This window comes from Ctenopharyngodon idella, chromosome 14 (assembly GCF_019924925.1).
Source record: "Ctenopharyngodon idella isolate HZGC_01 chromosome 14, HZGC01, whole genome shotgun sequence".
Taxonomy (NCBI): domain Eukaryota; kingdom Metazoa; phylum Chordata; class Actinopteri; order Cypriniformes; family Xenocyprididae; genus Ctenopharyngodon; species Ctenopharyngodon idella.
This window is the reverse complement of record NC_067233.1, coordinates 8081521-8102271: the sequence shown is the minus strand read 5'-3', so window position 1 is coordinate 8102271 and position 20751 is coordinate 8081521. Positions and strand designations below refer to the sequence as shown.

Below are 20751 nucleotides of genomic sequence, written 5' to 3'. Positions count from 1 at the left end.
AATGCGTAATAAATGATGAAAGGGTATTAGTTCAACCAAAAATGAAATTTCTGTCATTAATTACTCACCCACATGTCGTTCCAAACCCCTAAGGCCTTCGTCTATCTTCGGAACACAAAAGATATTTTGATGAAATCCAAGAGGTTTTTTTATCCTCCATAGAAAGCAACAAAATTACCACATTCAAGGTCCAGAAAGTAGTAAAAACATTGTTAATAGTCAACGTGACAACAGTGGTTCAACCTTAATGTTATGAAGCGACGAGAATACTTTTTGTGTTCAAAAACAAAACAAAAATAACGACTATTTCAACAAATTCGTCTCTCCCGGCCAATACTGAGCCGGCGTTCGGACATAAATACGGAAGCGCTGAACTGCGTTCACTGCGTCAACTGAAAGGGTAGAGAAGAAATTGTTGAATAAAGCAGTTATTTTTGTTTGTTTTTGCACACAGAAAGTATTCTTGTCCTTTCATAACATTAAAGTTGAACCACTGTAGTTACGTAGACTATTTTAACAATGTCTTTAATACCTTTCTGGACCTTGACTGATGGTAATTACGTTGCTTTCAATGGGGGTAAAAAACCTTGGACTTCATTAAAAATATCTTAATTTGTGTTCCGAAGATGAACGAAGGTCTTGCGGGTACGGGAACGACATGAGGGAGAGTAATTAATGACAGAAATTTCATTTTTGGGTGAACTAACCCTTTAACAACGAAGAGCTGATGATAATTGTGTTTTTATAAACATGTCAACAAAAATCCACTAATTGATATTATTTTTACAAAAATTCAAGTGAAATAAGAGGTAGAATTTAGTCTTTATTTACTACAGTGGTTCTCAACCAGGGGGTCATTAGCAAACTTCCACGAGGGCTGCAGGATGACTTAAAATTATTCAAATCGATATAATATTATTAATGCAATTAATATTATTAAATTAAAAGTAATCTAATTAAAAAGTAATACAATAAACTATTCCCCCCACTCAACTATTGTTTCTGTTTGTTTTCCAGTTTCTGTTTATAAAAACAGATTAAAAACACGAAGTTTTGTCATATTTATAACAGAAATCCTGCAAGATATATCTTTATATGGGGAGCTTTGACAAAGTTTTTGAACATAATTTACCATTTTGGCTGGAGATGCAATATTACAATATTGAACAATGCAATATGTAGGCAATAAGGTACAAGAGGCTGTGCTGTATCGTGAATAAGTCGCGGCTGAAGGGCGTTGTTAGGCACGACACGAAGTGGAGTGCCTGCAACCCCTTTAGCAGTGACTTATTCACGATACAGCACTAGCCTCGAGTACCTGATTGCTTTTTATAAAACGGTTACACAATACAAATATTAAAGCCAAAAATATGTATCAATGCAACTTTCATGAAGTAAACTTTCACTAAAATACTTCCTTCCGCCAGAAAAAATAGTCCATGACCGTGAACAGCAACAGAAGTCACATTATTACGCCATTAGATGGTGGCAAAGACTGTCTTAATGAGTGAGTTGGTCAGTAGCAAAGACGTTTACATTGAAAAGACTGAATTGTTGTGAACTAGGGTGACCACCCGTCCCGCATTTTGCGGGACAGTCCCGAAATTGGGAGCTTTGTCCTGCGTCCCGCAATTAAGTAGTGTCCCGCATTTCATTTATGTCTGTATTATATTTTTTTTTTCATCCCTGAAATTACATTACCACAGTAAGAAATATAATAAAAACTGTGACTGGCATTTAAAAATCTATTTGTGCAGCCGCCATATTCTAGCTGTGGAAATAACCAACCAACGCAATCAAAGAAAGAGGTTTTCCCGCTGATGTCAACTGAGTGGACAGCGCAAAGGAATAGCTAAGTGCGGGCCTCATCAAAGTTGGGAAACACAACTACACCAGCAGGAATTCATCTTACATACTGGACAATAACCTCAAGAGCTGCTCAAAGCTGCCCAAACTGATTTAAAGCGTGTAATCATCCATCCTGATGTTAAATATTTCCAACTAACATGCACCGATCCCGTGGATGCTCGAGCGCCACCCACAGAAATGGTCGAGCACCTACGGAAAAACATTAGATATTCTCCATTCGTTTTAACCAATAAAAAATTGATTGCGACTTTTAGACACGACTTTCTTCTCACGTTAATAGTTCATTTAATGCGGGTTCTATGGCGTTATTGAAATGGAAAATGTCGAAAGCACATTATTGTAACACGAGCACATCAAATGCGCGAGCACAAAACTGGACACGCACGCGCTCTCGCCCAGATATTACATATGCGTTGTCCTTCTGCATGTGCAGCCATTAATCTAGAATTGTCTTTTCTCCAGGATTTAATGTTGCCAAAAGCGCAACATTATAGTGTGGGCACCCACCGCCAAAAACATTAATCGGCGCATATGCCAAGTTTGCCAACAAATGTTAATCAGTATTTACATAGCGTAGTAGCTGTAAATGTATCTGTCTCACACGTGTCCCGCAAAATCACATCTACTGTCCTGCAACAGATCAATAGCCAGGTGGTCAACCTATTGTGAACACGGAACAAGACGCAACTGACAAATGCTTTGACCAGCGCTGTCAGTCATGGGAAAACCCCTTAACTGTTAAAAGGACAAGATAATACACCGGACATTCAAACGGATTTTTTATTATGAACATAGGACTGACCTGAAAGAAAATGGTAAATCTGAATGTAGGTAATAAACTCACTCAATCGGTCTCTTTCTCACAATACTCTTCTATATAATACAGTAAGCTTCAATGAACAATATCAACTGAGGACAGTTTACATTGCTAAGAGTGGTTGCTAAGAGTGTTGTGTAGTGATACACAGAACCGTTGGGTGAAGCGGTCATAGCCGTGTTTTATCGTGAATAAAACACAGCTATTGACCAATCAGAATCAAGGACAGGAACTAACCATTTTATAAAACCATTTAAACAGAATGTCCTATATGTTACAAAAACAACTGAAGTAGAAAACACTGAAGTAGATTTTCATTTTAAAAATGATAATAAGGAGAATCTCATAAAATAAGGAGATTTTAGAAAAAAAAAAAACTTTAGTATATTGTGTGCCCTGATCACATAAGTTGAGGCACACACAGACGGAGAGAACTGATGCTTCAGCACAGAAGGTTCAGCACAGGTTTAACAAGCCACTCGGAGGCCAGAGGCCATGACGACTGAACCTGCTCTAACCCCTGATCACTGCAGACAGAGTCATCACACACTTCTCACCTTTCATTAAAGACCAGTCAGGGCACATGGATATATTTGACCTACTCTAAAACAAGCTGTGTTTCAATCTGAGGTTAATAGCTGTGTCATTCTCATAAATAAGAATTTTCTTTAAACAAAGAAACAAACTTAAAGGGTTAGTTCACCCAAAAATGAAAATTCTGAGTAACTGAAGACAAAGTGAGTAATTATGAAAAGTGAGTAATTAATGACAAAATGTTCAATTTTGAGTGAACTAACCCTTTAAAAAAAGAATTAAAAAAATTAGATATAATGATTTCATTAATGACTGAGTGTTGTTTACACTTAATGTTTGTGTATGATGCATGCATATGAATATTTGGAATTTCTTCAAAATGCTTTGAATGTTAGTTGGTGCACATAAAATGAAGTGCTTTTATGAGAAGTGCTTTCTTTTGGAGGGAGGGTTGTGAAGCATATGGCTTGTAAAAAGCTTCCCCTGAGAAAAAGGTTGCAACTACCCAACCGCTGTGTTAGAATGCATGCAAGCGCACACCCAAATGTTTATTCATGTGTTATCATGCTTGACCACAAACCTCTATGGCTTCAAAAGGGACCTCATCATAGGTGCGTGAATCTGTGGAGGTTGCCCATCTAAATAAACAGGAAAAGAAACAAGAACAGTTAAGGTAGTCAAAACAACATGGTGACCCAATCTATTACTCCACCCTTCATCGCCTTCACCCGTAACTCACAGGAAAGAGTGACGGGCCGCCGTGCGGATGTTGGCGATAGTTTCCACATCTACATAGTCATAATGTAGGGACTCGGGGTCAGCAGAGGAACCGGTTTCTGCCAACAGGACTCCCAGCCAGCGGCCCATGTCCTCCGAACAACTCGCCTAACACAACAAACACACACAGGAACAAACATGAGCTACAAGCACAAACAGAGCCAGAGACAAAATATATCACACACAGACATAAACTAAGATTTTAAAATGGACTGTTTGGACAGAATTTATTCATCACACATGATAAAAGAGTATTAAAGAATTAAAAAACGATAACATTTAATGATAGTATAGTAGTGTTGTTATTGTTAACTAAAACTAAGACTATTAAAAATTTTATTTTTGTTAATTGAAATAAAGCTGAAATAAGATAAAATGTTATATAAACTAAAACTTGAATGAAAAAGTTGAAGTGCTAAAATAACTAAAACTAAAAATGAAATAAAAATAAATAAATAAATATTTAAAAAATAATAATAAAACTGACAAAAGCACAAAACAAAATAACTCAAACTTGAGCTAAAATTAAATTGAAACAAAAAATTTAAAAATAAAAGCCAATTCAAAATATAAATAAATATTGTAATAGTATTTAAATAATATTATTAATCAAACATTAGAGATAAAGATTTTAATCAATTGATATCAGTTGATATTGTATATTTAATTGTGCATGGTCATTTCCCATATTAAGATTACCTTTGCTGTCATGAAACATTTACTTAAAGTTAAATTAAAGTTAATTTTTTAAAAAATATATATATTAACACTGTCTTTTTAAAAATCTATAAATAAATCTCCATTTTTCATACTGTACATTATAATAGTGTGATGCCTATATCCACTTGTAGCATTTCAAATAATTTATTTTAGTTTTTAGTGTTTTATTTTTATTTATTTAGACAAAATGGTGACAGGGGTGCACATTACTTTTTTGGTCTGGTTCTCAAGGGAGCACCTGGAGATGTTGCTTGGTACTCACACTTTACGCGACACACTTATCCTAAAAGCTGTCCTCATCTCTTTCCTCCTGACTGCTCTCCTCACTATCTTCTTTTCTCTCAAACATGGTAGATGATGATAATGATTTTTTTTTTTTTTTTACTTACATTAATGACAGACAACAGCAAGAATATTAGGCTACTGTCACTTTAAGAAGGAAAGCATGGACCAAATAACTGACACACATCCGGTTTCTTTCTCAACTGTTCACTTATGACATACCCGAGAGAATGCTTGCCGAGACAGGTATTTTGACATAATTTTGTGTGTATGTGTACATTCAAGCGCAAGTAAACGCAAAAGAGGAATTAATTTGGTGTTCGAGCGCTGTCTGACTCTCTCTCTCTGTGTCGCGCGTTTCGGGGGTGTGAGGCTGTGCGCACAGATAACAGCTCGCGAGTCCCGATTTTCGCCTCTTTTTCCGCTTTTAAAATCATTTGAATATGTTAATTGGCGAGACAAAACACATCCAAATGATAAACTTTCACTCTATGATGGTTAAATTCAGTAGTTAATCCGCGAATCACATGTGTGCCGAACCGTTGGACCTTATCTGTACGGATCACGGATTAACTGTGATCTGTTGCACACCTAATAATTAAAGAACACACTTATCATCATGACTGCTATCTTACCAGAGATGGAGAAAAATCCTACTCCAGTAAGTAAACGTGTCCCTGTGAACCGGTCCTCAAAAATGTTGGTACTCAAAAGCGCTTCCCTCCATGTTTTCTGATGCGCATCATTTATTTTTACCACGCATGTGCACCTGCTTAACACTTATGTGCACCCCTGGGTATAGACTAGTATAGTATTCTAATATCAACAATAAAAAAAATAAATAAAAAAAAAAATGGTCAGCCAGTAAGAATTTTAATATCAGTTCATCCTGACAGTGAATGATGGAAGAAGAGGAAGGAACTCAGATTAGGACAGAGATTGAAACCCACACAAAAACCAAAGTTGCGTCCCAAATGACACACTATGCACTTATACACTATGTACTTATCCATGTAGTGCGTGAATAGTATACGGTTATTTTGTCATTTAACAACGGAGTCAGATACCCCCTCTCCCTCCGCTACGTATTTAAAGCTGCGACAGTTGAGTGCAAGAAGTGTCCAACATTCCACACTTCGTTTTTTCCGTTAGTTTAGTGCATCATCTGGGTATTTAAAGTGTACTTTTTCTTTTTGGAACTTTCAGTGTGAACGCACTACTCGCACTATTTATACTTAAAAACGTCATAGAATAGTGCATAAGTACGCGAATTGAGACGCACCTCAAGACTAAATTTGCATGTAGCTAACCGCTAGAATACGGCTCTATGGAGGATTGCTGTGAAAGCTTCACACAAAATACTCACTACCTCTAAAGCTGCTAGCTCTGCACCTCCTTTCAGTATCCTCAGGGCAAAGGGGTGTTTGGGCCCGAGGCCTGGGACAACCTCACAGCCCTTCAGAGCCACAGTGGTGTGGGGGACTCGCTGTTCTCCTTTCTCGTGGTAAAGGTAAAGAGATCCAGCCCGCACACGACACCAGTGTTCCCTCCAGCACTGATTCAACAACACTCCCACATAACCTAACACACACACACACACACAAAAGAAAGAATTACAGCAATTATTACAGTACGCCTACTTCTGTTTCATGGTGTAGATTTATTCCACTTCACTGTCTGAGATCAAAGGCTAAGAAAGAAAAGTTGAAAGTAACAGGTGGAGATAGTCATGGGCATTGTAATATGAGAGGAGAAAGGGGAGAGGGAAAGATGGGTCTCGTACCACACCGGGGATCCTGGTGGAGACACATGCGGGAGTCTCCTGGCAACGGAGGCTTTCTTTTGGAGAAACTGATAATTCTTGTGATCTTTCTTCCTGCAGCTCGGCTTACGGTGCCCGTTAGCTCGGACAGTGCACCTCGCTTGGGTTTACCTGTAAACACGCACATACACAGGTTTGATGGTTGAATGAATTCAAATGTAAAGATATGTGTGGCCTACAGACACACAATCTGCAAGAATTAGGCCAAAGCTATTAAAGACTTTCACTGGTCCAAACAATAACAAATCACAAACAATCCACATCCTGCATATAGACTTCCTGCTTGTTAACAGAGCACCTATGACAAAGCTCATAGGCAGTGAGAGGGAAAAAGGATGAATAAAGTGTGTCTGTGTTCGTTTTTGCCAATGAAAATCTTGCAGGCCCAATGATATTGGGGCTTTCAGTGGTTGCCAGGGTGTTGCTATGCTAAGGTGTTATGGATGGGTTTTCCTGACTTTGCTATGCAGCTGTGGGTGGTTTCCAGGGTGTTGTTATGCGGTTTCTAAGGTGTTATGGGTGGATTTTTACATTGTTAAGCAGTTCAGAGTGTTTTTAACACGTTGCTTTGTGGTTGCATGGATGTTTTGGATGCTTGCTATGCAGTTGGTAAGGTGTTATTGAACATTGCTATGGAGTTGTTATAGGGTGTTTTGGGTGGTTTCCAGGTGTTGTTATACAGTTGCTAAAGTGTTCTAACATGTTGATATGTGGTTACTAGGTGTTTTGGGTTGTTGCCAGGGTGTTTCTATGTGGTTTGTTAGGCATTCGGATTGGTTTAACAAGTTGCTATGTAGTCGCTTGGGTTTTTGCCAGTTGCTATGCAGTTTTCTGAGGCATTCTGAGTGGTTTTTAATACGCTGCTATATGGTTATTAGTGTGTTTTGAGTGGTTGCCAGGGTGTTGCTATGTGGCAGCTAAGACAAACTGAGTGTTTTTAACATGTGTTTTGGGTGGTTACCAGTAAGGCTGGGTATTGACACAATTTTCAAGATTCGATTTGATTTCTATTCACATGCTTGCGATTTGATTCGATTCTGATTTGATTCGATATCGATTATTTTGGATGTAGTATATCAGTTACAGTACATGGCAAATTTTCTAGAGGAAAAAAAATCTAACTAATGCTGTAAACTACACATGGGAGTCAGTTGGTAGGCTACTACATTACTATAATATTGAAGGTTAAAATTTATTTATATACACTTAAATTACACTCAATGTTTTTTTATAATAAATAAAGTTTAGAATTACATAATCATATTTCTAATCCAAATCGTTTTTTTTTTTTTTTTTTTTTTTAAAAACAAACATTTAAATCGTGGCTGTCATAACTGATTTAAACATGTATTAAATATTGAAGAACATAAAAAATTATGATGAATATGTAACGGTGCATATATTTATGAGAATGCTGCTTTCTAGAATTCACTTTTCTAGCTGACTAATGAGTTTATGGTCACTGAATATGGTTTTTCTGAGGTAAATGTGACGTTATGTGACATTGTTTACATGCTGTTCGATATCGGTTCGTAAAAATGAGAATCCATTAAAATCGAGAAATCGATATTTTTTACCCAGCCCTAGTTACCAGGGTGTTGATAGCCCAACCCTAAGTCTACAAGATATTCTGGTCTATAGAAATGGTTCTGGTCCATCTTTCATAGTACTGTGTGTGTGTTAGTAATATTATTACTAATTAATCATATTAGTAATGCTCGCCTTAACAAACACCACTAGAAAAAACTGTAACTGAATCTTTGGAGTGTAATAAGAGAAGAACAGTGGGGCAAAACTAAAGATCTTACCATTTTCCCGGCCATCACGAGCACTTTCTCCACTTGGCACACTGTCAGAATCTGAGGTTTGCTTCTCAGCAGAACACCACTACAGAGACAACAGCACAGCCAGATCAAACTAAATACGCCAAATTTGTTAATATACACATCCATAACTATTTGATGACTAATGCTGTACAATAGGATATGAAGATTATTGAAAACTAGGTCTATAAACAAGGTGTTGTTGTGACCAGACAGCTACAGCAGCAGAGCTCAGACAGGAAACACTCCCAGCACAGTCTACCTCTCACAACCGACTGCTAAATTCAGATTAAATGTGTTTCCTGATATACAAACACACACATCATAACATTCCACATTCTGCCTCTCACAACAAGTCCCTTAAACTCAGCACATTATTTACAGCTGCTCTGACAGAACTGACCACCCTGAGCTTGACACCTTTTAATTAAAGCAGATGGAGAGTGAGCTCAGAACATTTAAACGCTGTCAGTCTGTTTACACACACAGACAGCACAGCTCTCACAGCAGCACTGGAGATGTAATTACACACAATGATACAGGACAGAGACAAATCCATTTAGAACAACCGATTTATATGCACTACCACTCAAAAGTTTTGGGTCGGTACGATTTTTTAATATTTGTGAAAGAAGTCTCTTACTCTCACCAAGGCTGCATTTATTTGATCAAACATACAGTACAAATAGTAATATTGTAACATTTTCCTGTGATGGCAAAGCTGAATTGTCAGCAGCCATTACTCCAGTCTTCAGTGTCACATAATACTCAGAAAAAGTACTTAGAACCATGAATTAATACAAAGTTTTGGACTGTCAGGAATGTCAGGAGGTATTCATGTTGTAGTTGGATTTATTTTCCTAACCAACTCCAGTCACAGCAAGACCACTTTAAACAGAATAAGCATATTCCCAAAAGTTCCTCCAATCCATCATTGGCACACTTCATATGTCAGTAATGAAGATGAGATACACAGGAGTCATGAATAAGACAAATGTGTGCTGGGATCTCACCTTATCCACTTCAGTCTTCCTAGGAATCATGGGAGATGATGGGCTGTCCAACCCATTCCCCTGGCCTGTAACGTCACGCACCACCTGCAATCACACAAAGATACACAGTTTACACACACATCAGTGGTTCCTACGCGTGTAAACAGTCCATCAGACAGGGGGTCCCTTTTACAAAAGCCATTTTCCTCTTGTGCAATATTGTTTCTGGCAGCCAGTGCATCCATTGTGTGTATGTATAATGAATGGATACTCAATCGGGCGAGAAAGTGAGGGAATGTGTTTACTTGGAGCCATTTCTCGGCCTGTTCCTTGCTCTGCACGGCCAACACCAGCACCTCTCCACCGGGAAGAGAGAATCGGAGCTCGTGCTTCTTCCTCCGGCCGTCTTTGGGCACGTAGATGACATTGCACAGGCTAAGTGGTATATCCGTGTAGGGCGACTGGTCTTTAGAGCTTTTATAACACTATAAAACAAGATTCAGGGGTTTCCATGTATCACTCATGATAGCATCAGGAGAAATCAAGGAACATTTTTATCCCTCAAGGCTTTTTGCAGCTCACCTGGAGTCTGTTTTCACGGATGACAGTGAGCTGTTTGGCCCACTGGCCGAAGCGCTTCTTCCTTAGTAGGAAGGCACAGATATGGCAGTCTCTCACCGGAGCCATGGAGTTCTCCTCTGAGGGCCACTGGTGCGTCAAACGCTGGCCTTTCTCTTCCTCTTCCTCATCATATGATTCATAAGAACTGCTTAAGGCATCCGAGTCATTATCTGCAGGAAGAGTAATGTCATACTAATACTACTAATAAGAAATGACATCACTATTTATAGCATCAGGGTTCCCCGCTTACAGGAGTTCTTGCGTCGTCCGTTCACTTGTGTTGTTGGGTAATTGTTCTCAGCATCTTCGTAATATCCATCTTCAATGGAATTAGGAGGGCTGGAGCTGCCTGTAGATATAAGAGAAATGTGCAATGCTATAATAGGCTGTGTGGCAAAAAATGTAACATGCTCTCCCTAATTTATGGGAGCTTTTCTTGACCCATGGTGCAAAGAAAAAAATTGTAGCTGCCTTTTTAAAAGTATTTTAAAGCAAAGTAGAAGCCTTTGCCAAAATGTTGCATGGCAACGTGCATGCGCTAATTGGCAATCCACTGCAAAGTGAAATATAGATGTGTGAGTCCACTTGTATCTCTTATCATATTCTCGCTGAAATTCTTGAATGCACTGCAGTCTTTTTTTAGCATTATTATTAAATTGCCATTGCTTTATTTGAAGTGCAAACAACAACAACAACAACAACAAAACATTACATAGCTTTATGAGAAGTGCAACACCATTTAGTGAGAGTGGTTTCTTTTAAAAAACATCTAAAACTTGATAAGCAAAATTAATTAACCTACAGAAGTGGGAAATCCTTTCCTTTGTTGATTGTATCTATATCTAGCACCAACAAGCATTTGCCAACAAAAAAAGTCAAGATGACACCAAACTTGTGAATATATATTGTTCTCATCAAGCCGGACAACTTTCTAATTTACACTCATTAGCTCTGACCAATAGGAAGTCGGCAATTTTGGTTTGAGTGTGGATTTTTTTTTTTAAAAATCAGGCTTTGAATTTTGAACTTCTACTCCTAGAGCAGTGGTCACCAACCTTTTTAAGCCCAAGATCCCTGACTTCAACCTTTATGAAAGACAAGATCTACCTATTGAAGAATTGATAGAAAAAAACAGCCCAGACTGTATTTAGTATTTTTTCATGGCCAATTCAGATTCTAATTGATGTATTTTTTACAAGCAAATTGGGCGATTCCGATACTGGTTGCAGATATTTTATTTTATTTGTATTTTTTATTATAAACAAAAATATCTAGCTATTTCAAATTAGAGGTAACCACTGCATTTTAATCACAATCCAAACAAAGATGCTACACACGTTGCATGAGCAGTTGTTTTTGATTTGATATAGATTTAACTTCAAGATTTAAAGCAAAAATAGAATGGTCTGACTTTATCTTTGTGAAATTACATGCTACATACAAAAAAAAAAATCATGAAACAAAAACAGCAGACAGGCTGAATGAGACGCAGATTCACTCTATGACAGCAGGTGGTGCTTATGAGAGCAGTGATACAGCGTTTCCTTGGTTACCGCTGTAAACAAAGCAGCACTGCACTTATAAATATCTACTTTATTCGGAGGTAAGAGGGAAATAAAATGCCATTGCCATCGAAACTTTTCTGAAGACAGTAAGTTCCCTTCAGAGACACATTCATATAACCCCTCACCCCCAATTCAATATTGATATTTTCTTCCTATATTTCGAGCATCGTGAACAGTGAGCTGCTCTGCCTGCTACAGAATTTTCTTCTCTTTGCGTCCGTCTTCAGCATCTTTGGCCTAATGGCCGTTTACAGACATGATGTGGGCTATTTACTTTTATGACTATCCCAGTAGCTTCAGAAAATAACATAGAAATTGATACAAAAATACAGTACAAAGACTGGAGAAATGTCTTTTTGTACTCATATTTCTGTTATTTTCAGGAGCTACTGGGACAGTGATACAGATCTACCAGTCGATCGCGATCGATGGGTTGGCGACCACTGTCCTAGAGGGTTTGTACAATTCACACCAACATTTTTTAAGTTGGTGCTAAGACATTGAAGATGTTGAATTGCGAAATAATATTGGATATCTTGAACGGTGTTGCCATGGCGAGGGATTAAATTAATGCCATTGTAAATGTGGCACATTCAAATAATTTTAAAATAGTCTTTTTACATTTACCCGTATTAAATGCATATTGCCCATTGTGCACAGTTGCCCTGAAGCCACTGGGGTGGTGGTGCCACCGGGGCTTGGGCCTGTCATTGCTGCTTGCAGCTATATTTAAACAAAGTTTTTGTAACTTTGCATTGAGCATAGTTCCATTCTGGAATGTAACATCCACTTTTTACAATCCGATCATTTCCTAATGGATGAAAGAAATACCTTTTCTTGTTGAATATACTGTTTTATTCAAAAATGTGTCCTATTACGGAAGTAAAACTACAATTAACTTTGACTTCAAGTGATCTATCATCAAAACTCTGACTCTTGAAAGAACACAAAGTTGTAACATCGATCACTCTCCAAGTTATTTGTATATTATAAATTTATTTATACCATGTAAAATTTTCCAAACAACGGACATACAGCAACGAGACTCACTGCGGCTGGTAATATATTCTGGCATCTTTCCAGGGCTGAGTGGCACGGCCTCTTCATAGTAATCCTCTGGAGGTGGCGTGTTGGGTAGGGGGGGTGGCGAGCCCGTTGTGCTCTGGTCAAAAAAATGTGGCAAACACAATGACTTACTCCATCTGTCTGCCCCATCACATTAATTCACACTTAACATCTGCTTTTCAGTGAGTCCTCATAATATCGCAAAGTTATGTGGCTCCGTTCCATCACTCGGCAAGTTACTCCAGTAACAAATGATATGTGACTGCTGCATCCAATCAAAAGCTAAACCCACATGCCACATGGATGACAGCTGAGAAATACATCAGATACTGGCCATGCAGGACTATTGTGCTAATAATGGCACACAAACACACTTAACACACACAATGAAAAATATGACTGCTGGAAGAGTGCGCTCTTTTAATAACAGATAGGCTCTGTGGGAACCTCGGTGAAGGGCTGATGGTGACGTGACTTAAAGATAACAGCCTGGCCCTGAAAGTGCAATGCATCTGGAAAGAGAAGAGCAGGTTTCACTGCAGCATGATTAATCTTCCAGCCGTATCTCAGCGTCGCAGAGCACAGCCCTTATTACACACTGACATCAGGGTTAATGATGCACTATATATTAGCATTAGGTCTAAGGAGCAGAGCATTGTGGGTAATCCTCAGAGGGAAGATTTCTTACTGGCTTGGAGACAGTGTGTTCGGTGTGGTTTGTCTTTGGCTCTTTCTTTTGATCCTCTATTTCAACTTTCAGGTCCCCGAGGTCACAATCTGTAGAAATGTCCAAACGTATTTATGAGCATAATAGCCTACTCCAAAACAATGGAGGATGTTGAGAGACGTAAATCTCATAAATACTCCCCACTTACCGAACGTATCAAAAAGAGATTCGACAAAGCTGGTTCCGTTTCTGTATGCTGAGGTGTTCATGTACATATAGTCTTTTCCAGTGACTGCAAAGAACGAGTATGAGAAAAGAGAAAACATATGTATGTAGAACAACTGCCAAAAGCTTTTCCAGTCTCATTTATGAGAGATACATGGTTGATGTTTATCCTTCTAGTCTTGTCACATTCTAGTCCAATGGGTTTCTTCTTTGTCTAAATTGTCTTTAGCATATTTTCTATTGGTTCTCTGTCAGACATGATGTTTTCTGAGTTAATTTGTGATATCTGTGCAGTGCCCTGCTGGACAAAAAAAACAAAACAAAAAAAAAAACAGGTCATAGCTTAATGTGGTCAATCTGATGAGACCACTGGGACTAAAAGCCTTATCCAAGGCGGTCTACCAGATCTAACTAAGCTAACCAAAATGGTTTACAATAGGGATTATTTTTCCTGCATAAATCCTAAACTCTGCAAAAAGGTGGCTTTCTGGCAGCATGATTGGACATCAATGGACTTCAAGGTTAACCAGCTCATGGTCCAACCACTAAACTCAGCCTGGACCAGATAATAACCATTAGAAACTGATTTAGATATTTACCTGAGGGCTGAAGTTGTCTCAGAAGGTTTTTCACGGCCGTTTTCTTCTCTTCTGTAGCACAGCTCAGGGTCTCATGGTCCAACAGCTTCAACAGCACATTCAACTCCGTCACCAAAAGCTCCATTGCTGAAGGTCAAAGCTCAGGGTTAGAGGTCAATAAAGACCAGACTATACAATTGTAAGTGTTTGTCATAACAACAAATTGATTAGACCAACCATCAACACATCTCACAGCTCAAGCTTCAGACAGGCCCTCCGTCAAGCATTGACGCTGACGCCCCGTGTGAATGCAGCGTAAGAACTAAGAACTTTGCAACCTTAACCCTAGATTTTCAAAAAATGTTTCTTTACTTCATTGTGGACACTCATATATGTCATTGACCCTTTTCAGAAGAGGGGATAGCAGGCTCGAGATCATCTCTGGTCTTCATCATCAATCATCCATCTCTGACTCCCAAAAGCTTGTAAAGCTGGGAAGACTGAATCAAAAGATCTAGATGCATGGCTCTTTGTAACATGATATTCCACTGAGTGTCTTCAGTATGGACACACATGTCAGTGGACAATATGAGTTATGGGCAGGGGGGAAAGATGACAGGTCAGCAGGATTATAAATTGCAACAGGTTTGGAGCTCAAAACTTCATGCTGAGAATCTCAAGCTCTCATCCAGGTCTCTGTGGGATAAAAAACGCCCTGCTGAAGAAACCAAAAACCCCTGTGTAGAGTCAAAGGCATACCCTCTGATCTGTGGCAAGCGTCCCATCCCACCTAGCAAGCTCACAGAGAGCATCAGAGGAGGGTCCAAACCCAATAAATACATTCACAGCCTGACATCTAAACTCCCCTAAGACAAGTTAAGACAGTGGGTTAACCTCTGGTCTCTTATGTCTAGATTATGCAGAGAAAAGGGCTCAATGACATTGCCTTGAGTCTATGTGAGGAGCTTTAATAGGAAGGAGATGGGCTGACATCCCTAGGATATCTCAACAGACACTGCCGCCCACAAACTGAAGTTCACACAGTGTTACACGCTAGCTAAACCACATTTTCACTCCCAAACCCATTACTAATGACCCGCTACTACTAATATTGAGTCTATGAGTTTGAGCTAATGCACAGTCAGCAAATTAGTAAAAACATCCAACCAAAAACCTGGACTGCAAGTATGTTTTGAAGAATGAAAAAAAGCATGAAACAATAAAAAACAGATTGTCAGCGACCCTAGGCAGCGTGTGCCCAGGCAGGAGGTTTGCTGATGTGGAAAGACTGTTTTGTTTAAGAAAAGTAATCAAGCCATGTGAACACCTCCTGCCCCTGTGGATATGAGCTCATGATCAACACCGGGGCCACATTGATCATGAACAGAAGACTGGAGAGAGAGGGAGTGTGAACAGGGCTGATCATCCATGTCCATCACACAGCTGGACAATCTGGCTTGGACAGAGGGTCAACTGAGCCAAAGTATCCACCTCAGGGCTTGTGGGTTTAATATTGATATTAACAGGTGTGGTGGGTCAAGATTCAACTTCATCTGTCAGATACTCCATGAGTAATGCATACTAAAGTATGGAATTCCCTCAAAAGCAGAGAGGGAAAATGCTGAAGTGACAAAAAAAGATATGAATCCTGGTGAAGACTAGCTAGCTAGAATAGCCAGAGCAAATGACCAGTTAAAGGGATAGTTCACCCAAAAATGATTTACTCACCCTCAAGCCATCCTAGGTGCATATGACTATCTTCTCTCAGACGAGCACAATCGGAGTTATATTAAAAAATCCTTGCTGCTCCAAGCTATATGATGGTAGTGAATGGGGGTCACGATTTGGAAGCCCAAAAAAGTGCATCCATCCATTATAAAAGTAATCCATACGGCTCCAGGGAGTTAAAAAAGGCCTTCTGAAGTAAAGCGATGTTTTTTTTTGTTTTTTTTTAGGAAAAATATCCATATTTACAATGTGACGTATTGACGAATGCAGAAACGCAAGGGATAGAGCAAAACACCGGTCACGAATTAGAAGTGTAAAAGCTCAGAATAAGCTAATAATATTATATACACTCTTGTTTAAAATTCTGGGGTCGTTATGGTATACTCCGGTCTTCAGTGTCACATGATCCTTCAGAAATCATTCTAATATGCTGATTTGGTGCTCAAGAAACATTTCTTATCATCAGTGTTGAAAACGGTTGCACTGCTTAATGCGTCTGTGGAAACCAATTATCTCATTTTCAGTTTTAATGATGTAAAAGTCTTGCTTACTGTAACTTTTGTTCAATGTAATGCATACTTGCTGAATGTATTACTTCTAATTCCCCAATAAGACCATTTGTTTTTCAGTTTAATATTCTGCACATTTATGGCTATACTCCAGTTTGGAATTGAAGTCGGTCCAAACTGTGTAAGATATCATGACATAAACAAGCTTAGGAGTTAACATCTGAATGTATAGAAAAATGTGTGATGGTACAGTTCGAGTAGATATGAGAGTATTTCAGCCTCTCATCTTGTCTCTCTTTTTTCCTCTGTGCTTCGTGTTGTTGTACATAAACGGCCACCACCCTCTTCCACATCCCCCTGAGAAACCTTAATGAATGATGTGCTTCTAGTCAGATTGTGCTGTGGTCCAGAAAATGTCAAAACGCTTCAGGATCACATCTCTCCATGGGGAAGGTGAGGAGTTTAAAAGCCACAAAGAAACACAAATACTCTAATTCACACAAACACATTCTTACACCCACATACACAGAAATTACTCATCTGAAATTTGGGTCAGCATACTGCTGCTTTGACAAGAGTGTTTTTTCTTCTTCTTTGATTCACTACAGTTGCAGAACCTTTGTTATTGACTAATGTACCGCAAAACATCTCACTTCCTTTCATCGAATCCCCAGCTGCCTTACAGGCACTCCCACCGGTGTGTAAGTTTGAGTGTTTCTCTATTCAGACTTGTTGACACAAGGCCCCTGCGATCACAAAAAGCCTGAGTTTAACTTTACGTGTTGCCCTCACCATGACCTTCTCCAGAAGACACAGTTGGGTAGCAACTAAAGTGGCACAATGTCCCAGATACGCTACATGTGCACACTTGGCAAATTATTTGAAGAATGTAGTGTTAAAAAGCAGTGCATACGCAGTTCAGTTTGAAGAGCAGAGCAAGAATAAGAGTCAGCATAGTAAATGTGTTAGTATCACATGATGTTGAAGTTGGCATAACTCTTTTGTGAAGTCACAGGAAATGTAACCAAGCTGATGATATAATTTTATAATAGTAAATAATAACAGAATAGGCTTCATTAAACCATAGAAACACTTGTTAACAGGTAGAATTGTATGGTTTAGCCAGGTTGATGCTAGTTAGTGCTAGTTTGATATGCTGTTCTACCTGATGGAACAACATAGAAAGATGTTCACCAGCAATGGAAATTAGTATGAATCAAGTTCAGTTTTATTCAACTAAAATGTCATCAGTTGTTCTGGATATGTATTATGTTTTGGTGTATTTAAGAACACAAGAGTCAGGTGAAGTTACAAATGAGATTTGGAAATCTTAATGAACAAAGTCTGAGGGCAGTTAGGACCATCTTAAACCAACATGAGCGCAACGGAGCATACATGATTCCAACAGAGATAAGCTCTTACATAAGATCAAACACATTTGCGCTTCTCTTTATCTTGAGCTGCACCTGTGGAGGGTCATTTCCAAAGCCAAGCACAACACGGGGCTACGTGCCCACTCCCCTCCAGAGAGCAGCACATGTGGTCCTCTCTGATAATACCACATCAAAACAGCATAGTGCGAACACAGAAATCCACACCGGCGCTCAAAGCCGGACCAAGTTAATCTGCAGGTTCTCCTGATGGCAGGGATGTTTGATGCTTTCTTTTGGATCGACCCCTTACGAGATGTTTTCATCTCTGTCTGCGAGATTGTGCAGGCAAATCAGAGTTGATAATCTATTATTCTTTCTCGCTCACTTGAAAGCACTTTCCTGACAGTCGTATTGTTTCAACATAATCTAAAAGCCATGTTGAAGAATGTGAAGTTGGCGTTGAAAGCTATGTTTTTAGAGGACAACGGGGCGGTTTCCCAGAACTGCACCAGTGCTTTAGCACTCAGCACCTCACACACTGCCGCAAAGCAAAGAAACATTCCTCACCTCATTAAAAGTGCAGCCAAAGAGCTTTAAGATACCTACCAGAAATAGTAATGTATACTCTATTGTGAAAACCACAGCACTCCTCAAGAAACCTCTAAACACCTTGGTGAAATTTTATTTTACAAGCGTATTTTGCTTAGACAACAAATACAACACCTGTTAAAACTTGTAAAGATAATTTTATGTGTGATGCTACTAAAGAAATTTACTCGTAAAACAATATACAAAGTCAACAACTAAAATGCCTATGAACTGGCTTACAACTGCTGATGGATTTATTATGCTAAATTCAAGTTGGAAAAACTACATTTAACTAAAACTAATCAATACGTTTCACTTTAGCTTGTATGGAAATCATTCAGACAAATGTGAAAGCTATTCGATAATACAATTATCTAGTTCCCAAGGAAAAAAGACAAACATGCGAGTAATAAAACACCTACCAGAAACAGCTGCTGAGGAGGAGACTGCCAGGCCCACCATCTCCTTTCCTGAGACAACTAGAGTCATACAGTTGTTGAACAAGTCACAGCAATCCAGAGTGGTGGAATCAGCTGATAAACTGACTCATTCAAGGTACATTTCCTTCACATTTATCACTTTCTTTCCTGTGTCTAGATTAAAATTGACTGAGGGATAGCAGGGGAATTTATCCTCCCTTTCTGGTCTGTTGGTGTGTGTGTGTATGTGTGTGTCTGGGGGTGGGGTGCTCACTGATGACTGTGTGTGTGAAGTAAGGGGAGGCACCAAGTCCTGATCTAATTCGGTGGGGTTCTATAGCACCTGGGATAGGCCTTGAGTAAATACACACATCCATCCCCCACAGGGGAGAGTATGGAGATCAACAGTCCTTACCAGCACTCTTCCACTGTCCTTTAAACCAAAGACTTCTTTTTTTTAAAGACAATTTTACAGTTAATTTATTTATTTTGTTTTTATTGCCATACCAGCACCTATGGCAATTTTCATCGCAAGATAGATGTATTTTAAAAGAAACAAATAGTGGTAAAATACATTAGTATTGAAAATCAACAACTGACCAAAAAAACTTTTTTTGCATCAATTACCAACAATTTGGCAATTTCTATTTATTATAACTGCACAATGGCTGCTAAAAATGACAACAAAGCCAGCAAAGATTGCAGTTCAGTCTCCATGTTATTGTTTACATGGTCGTCAAGGATACGCAGAGCGAACGTGGGCAGCTACGCCAATGTTTTCAAAAGTCTCCGTTTTGGTCCGTTTATACTGAAATGTAATCCCGCCATTTTCAAACTAAAACGGCGTCTGCAGCGTTTTCGAAAGTCTCTGTTTTCGAGGTGCGAAAACACCGACTTAGTGTAAACGACAGGCGTAACCGTAGCAAAAGGTATGCGTTTTAAAACGAAAACGCACTGCCTGAGCAGTTTACACTAGTGTGTTTTTGTTTTAAAACTGCGTTTTAAAATGAAAACGATCCTCGTCTACACTGGCGTTTCCACAGCGTTTCAGAAACGATCTCCGTCTACACTACATGGCCGAAAACGCATGTCACATGACCATTCATGCACATTGGACATGCGCGTACAAGTGTAAACAGTTGCCTCTTGTGCACGTAGGTAGCTGCAGTATTAAAGAAAATGCGAGTTTAACTGCACAATGGCTGCTAAAAATGATAACAAAGTCAGCAAAGATTGCAGTTCAGGCCCCATTTACACTAGTGCTTTTTCGTTTTAAAATGCATAAGTTTTGCTATGGTTCAATTCAATTCAATTCACATTTATTTGTAAAGCGCTTTTCAAGATACATATCGTTTCAAAGCAGCTTTACAGAGAATGCATGTCAACATTACAATTTAGAGAATGCAGTTAGCTAATAATGTAATAATTTAGGCAATTTATGGTTACAGCTGTCGTTTACACTGCGCCGGCGTTTTCGAACCTCGAAAACAGAGACTTTCGAAAACACCGCAGACCCTGTTTTAGTTTGAAAACACCGGGGTCGCCGTTTTAAAACAAAAACGCACTAGTGTAAACGGGGCCTCAGTCTCCATGTTATTGTTTACACGGTCGTCAAGGATACGCAGAGCGAACGTGGGCAGCTACACCATCTTTTCAAAAGTCTCCGTTTTGGTCCATTTATACTGAAATACAACCCTGGCGCTTTCAACTAAAACAGGGTCTGCAGCGTTCGAAATCAACAGCGTACTGTTAAAGGCACAATATGTAATATTTTTAT

General features: G+C 39.0%; 1 protein-coding gene across 9 annotated transcripts in view; it reads right to left on the bottom strand.

Annotated features, from left to right (window-relative positions):
- afap1l1a (actin filament associated protein 1-like 1a) overlaps positions 1–20751 on the bottom strand; it is a 41494-nt gene that overhangs the window by 3239 nt on the left and 17504 nt on the right. For 2 of the 9 annotated variants that reach the window (XM_051859787.1, XM_051859790.1), the window contains exons 1-14: positions 18978–19223; positions 14379–14504; positions 13763–13846; positions 13576–13664; positions 12858–12984; positions 10508–10606; positions 10219–10427; positions 9942–10121; positions 9658–9741; positions 8630–8708; positions 6783–6932; positions 6366–6580; positions 3960–4105; positions 3801–3858 (exon numbers count right to left, since the gene is read on the bottom strand). In XM_051859787.1, coding sequence (XP_051715747.1) covers positions 3801–3858; positions 3960–4105; positions 6366–6580; positions 6783–6932; positions 8630–8708; positions 9658–9741; positions 9942–10121; positions 10219–10427; positions 10508–10606; positions 12858–12984; positions 13576–13664; positions 13763–13846; positions 14379–14504; positions 18978–19044 — 1713 coding nt within the window. In that variant the 5' untranslated portion in view covers positions 19045–19223. Of the gene's footprint in view, positions 1–3800; positions 3859–3959; positions 4106–6365; positions 6581–6782; positions 6933–8629; positions 8709–9657; positions 9742–9941; positions 10122–10218; positions 10428–10507; positions 10607–12857; positions 12985–13575; positions 13665–13762; positions 13847–14378; positions 14505–18977; positions 19224–20751 lie in introns of those variants that run through there. The other 7 variants (XM_051859788.1, XM_051859791.1, XM_051859795.1 and 4 more) reach the window with 5 other exon arrangements.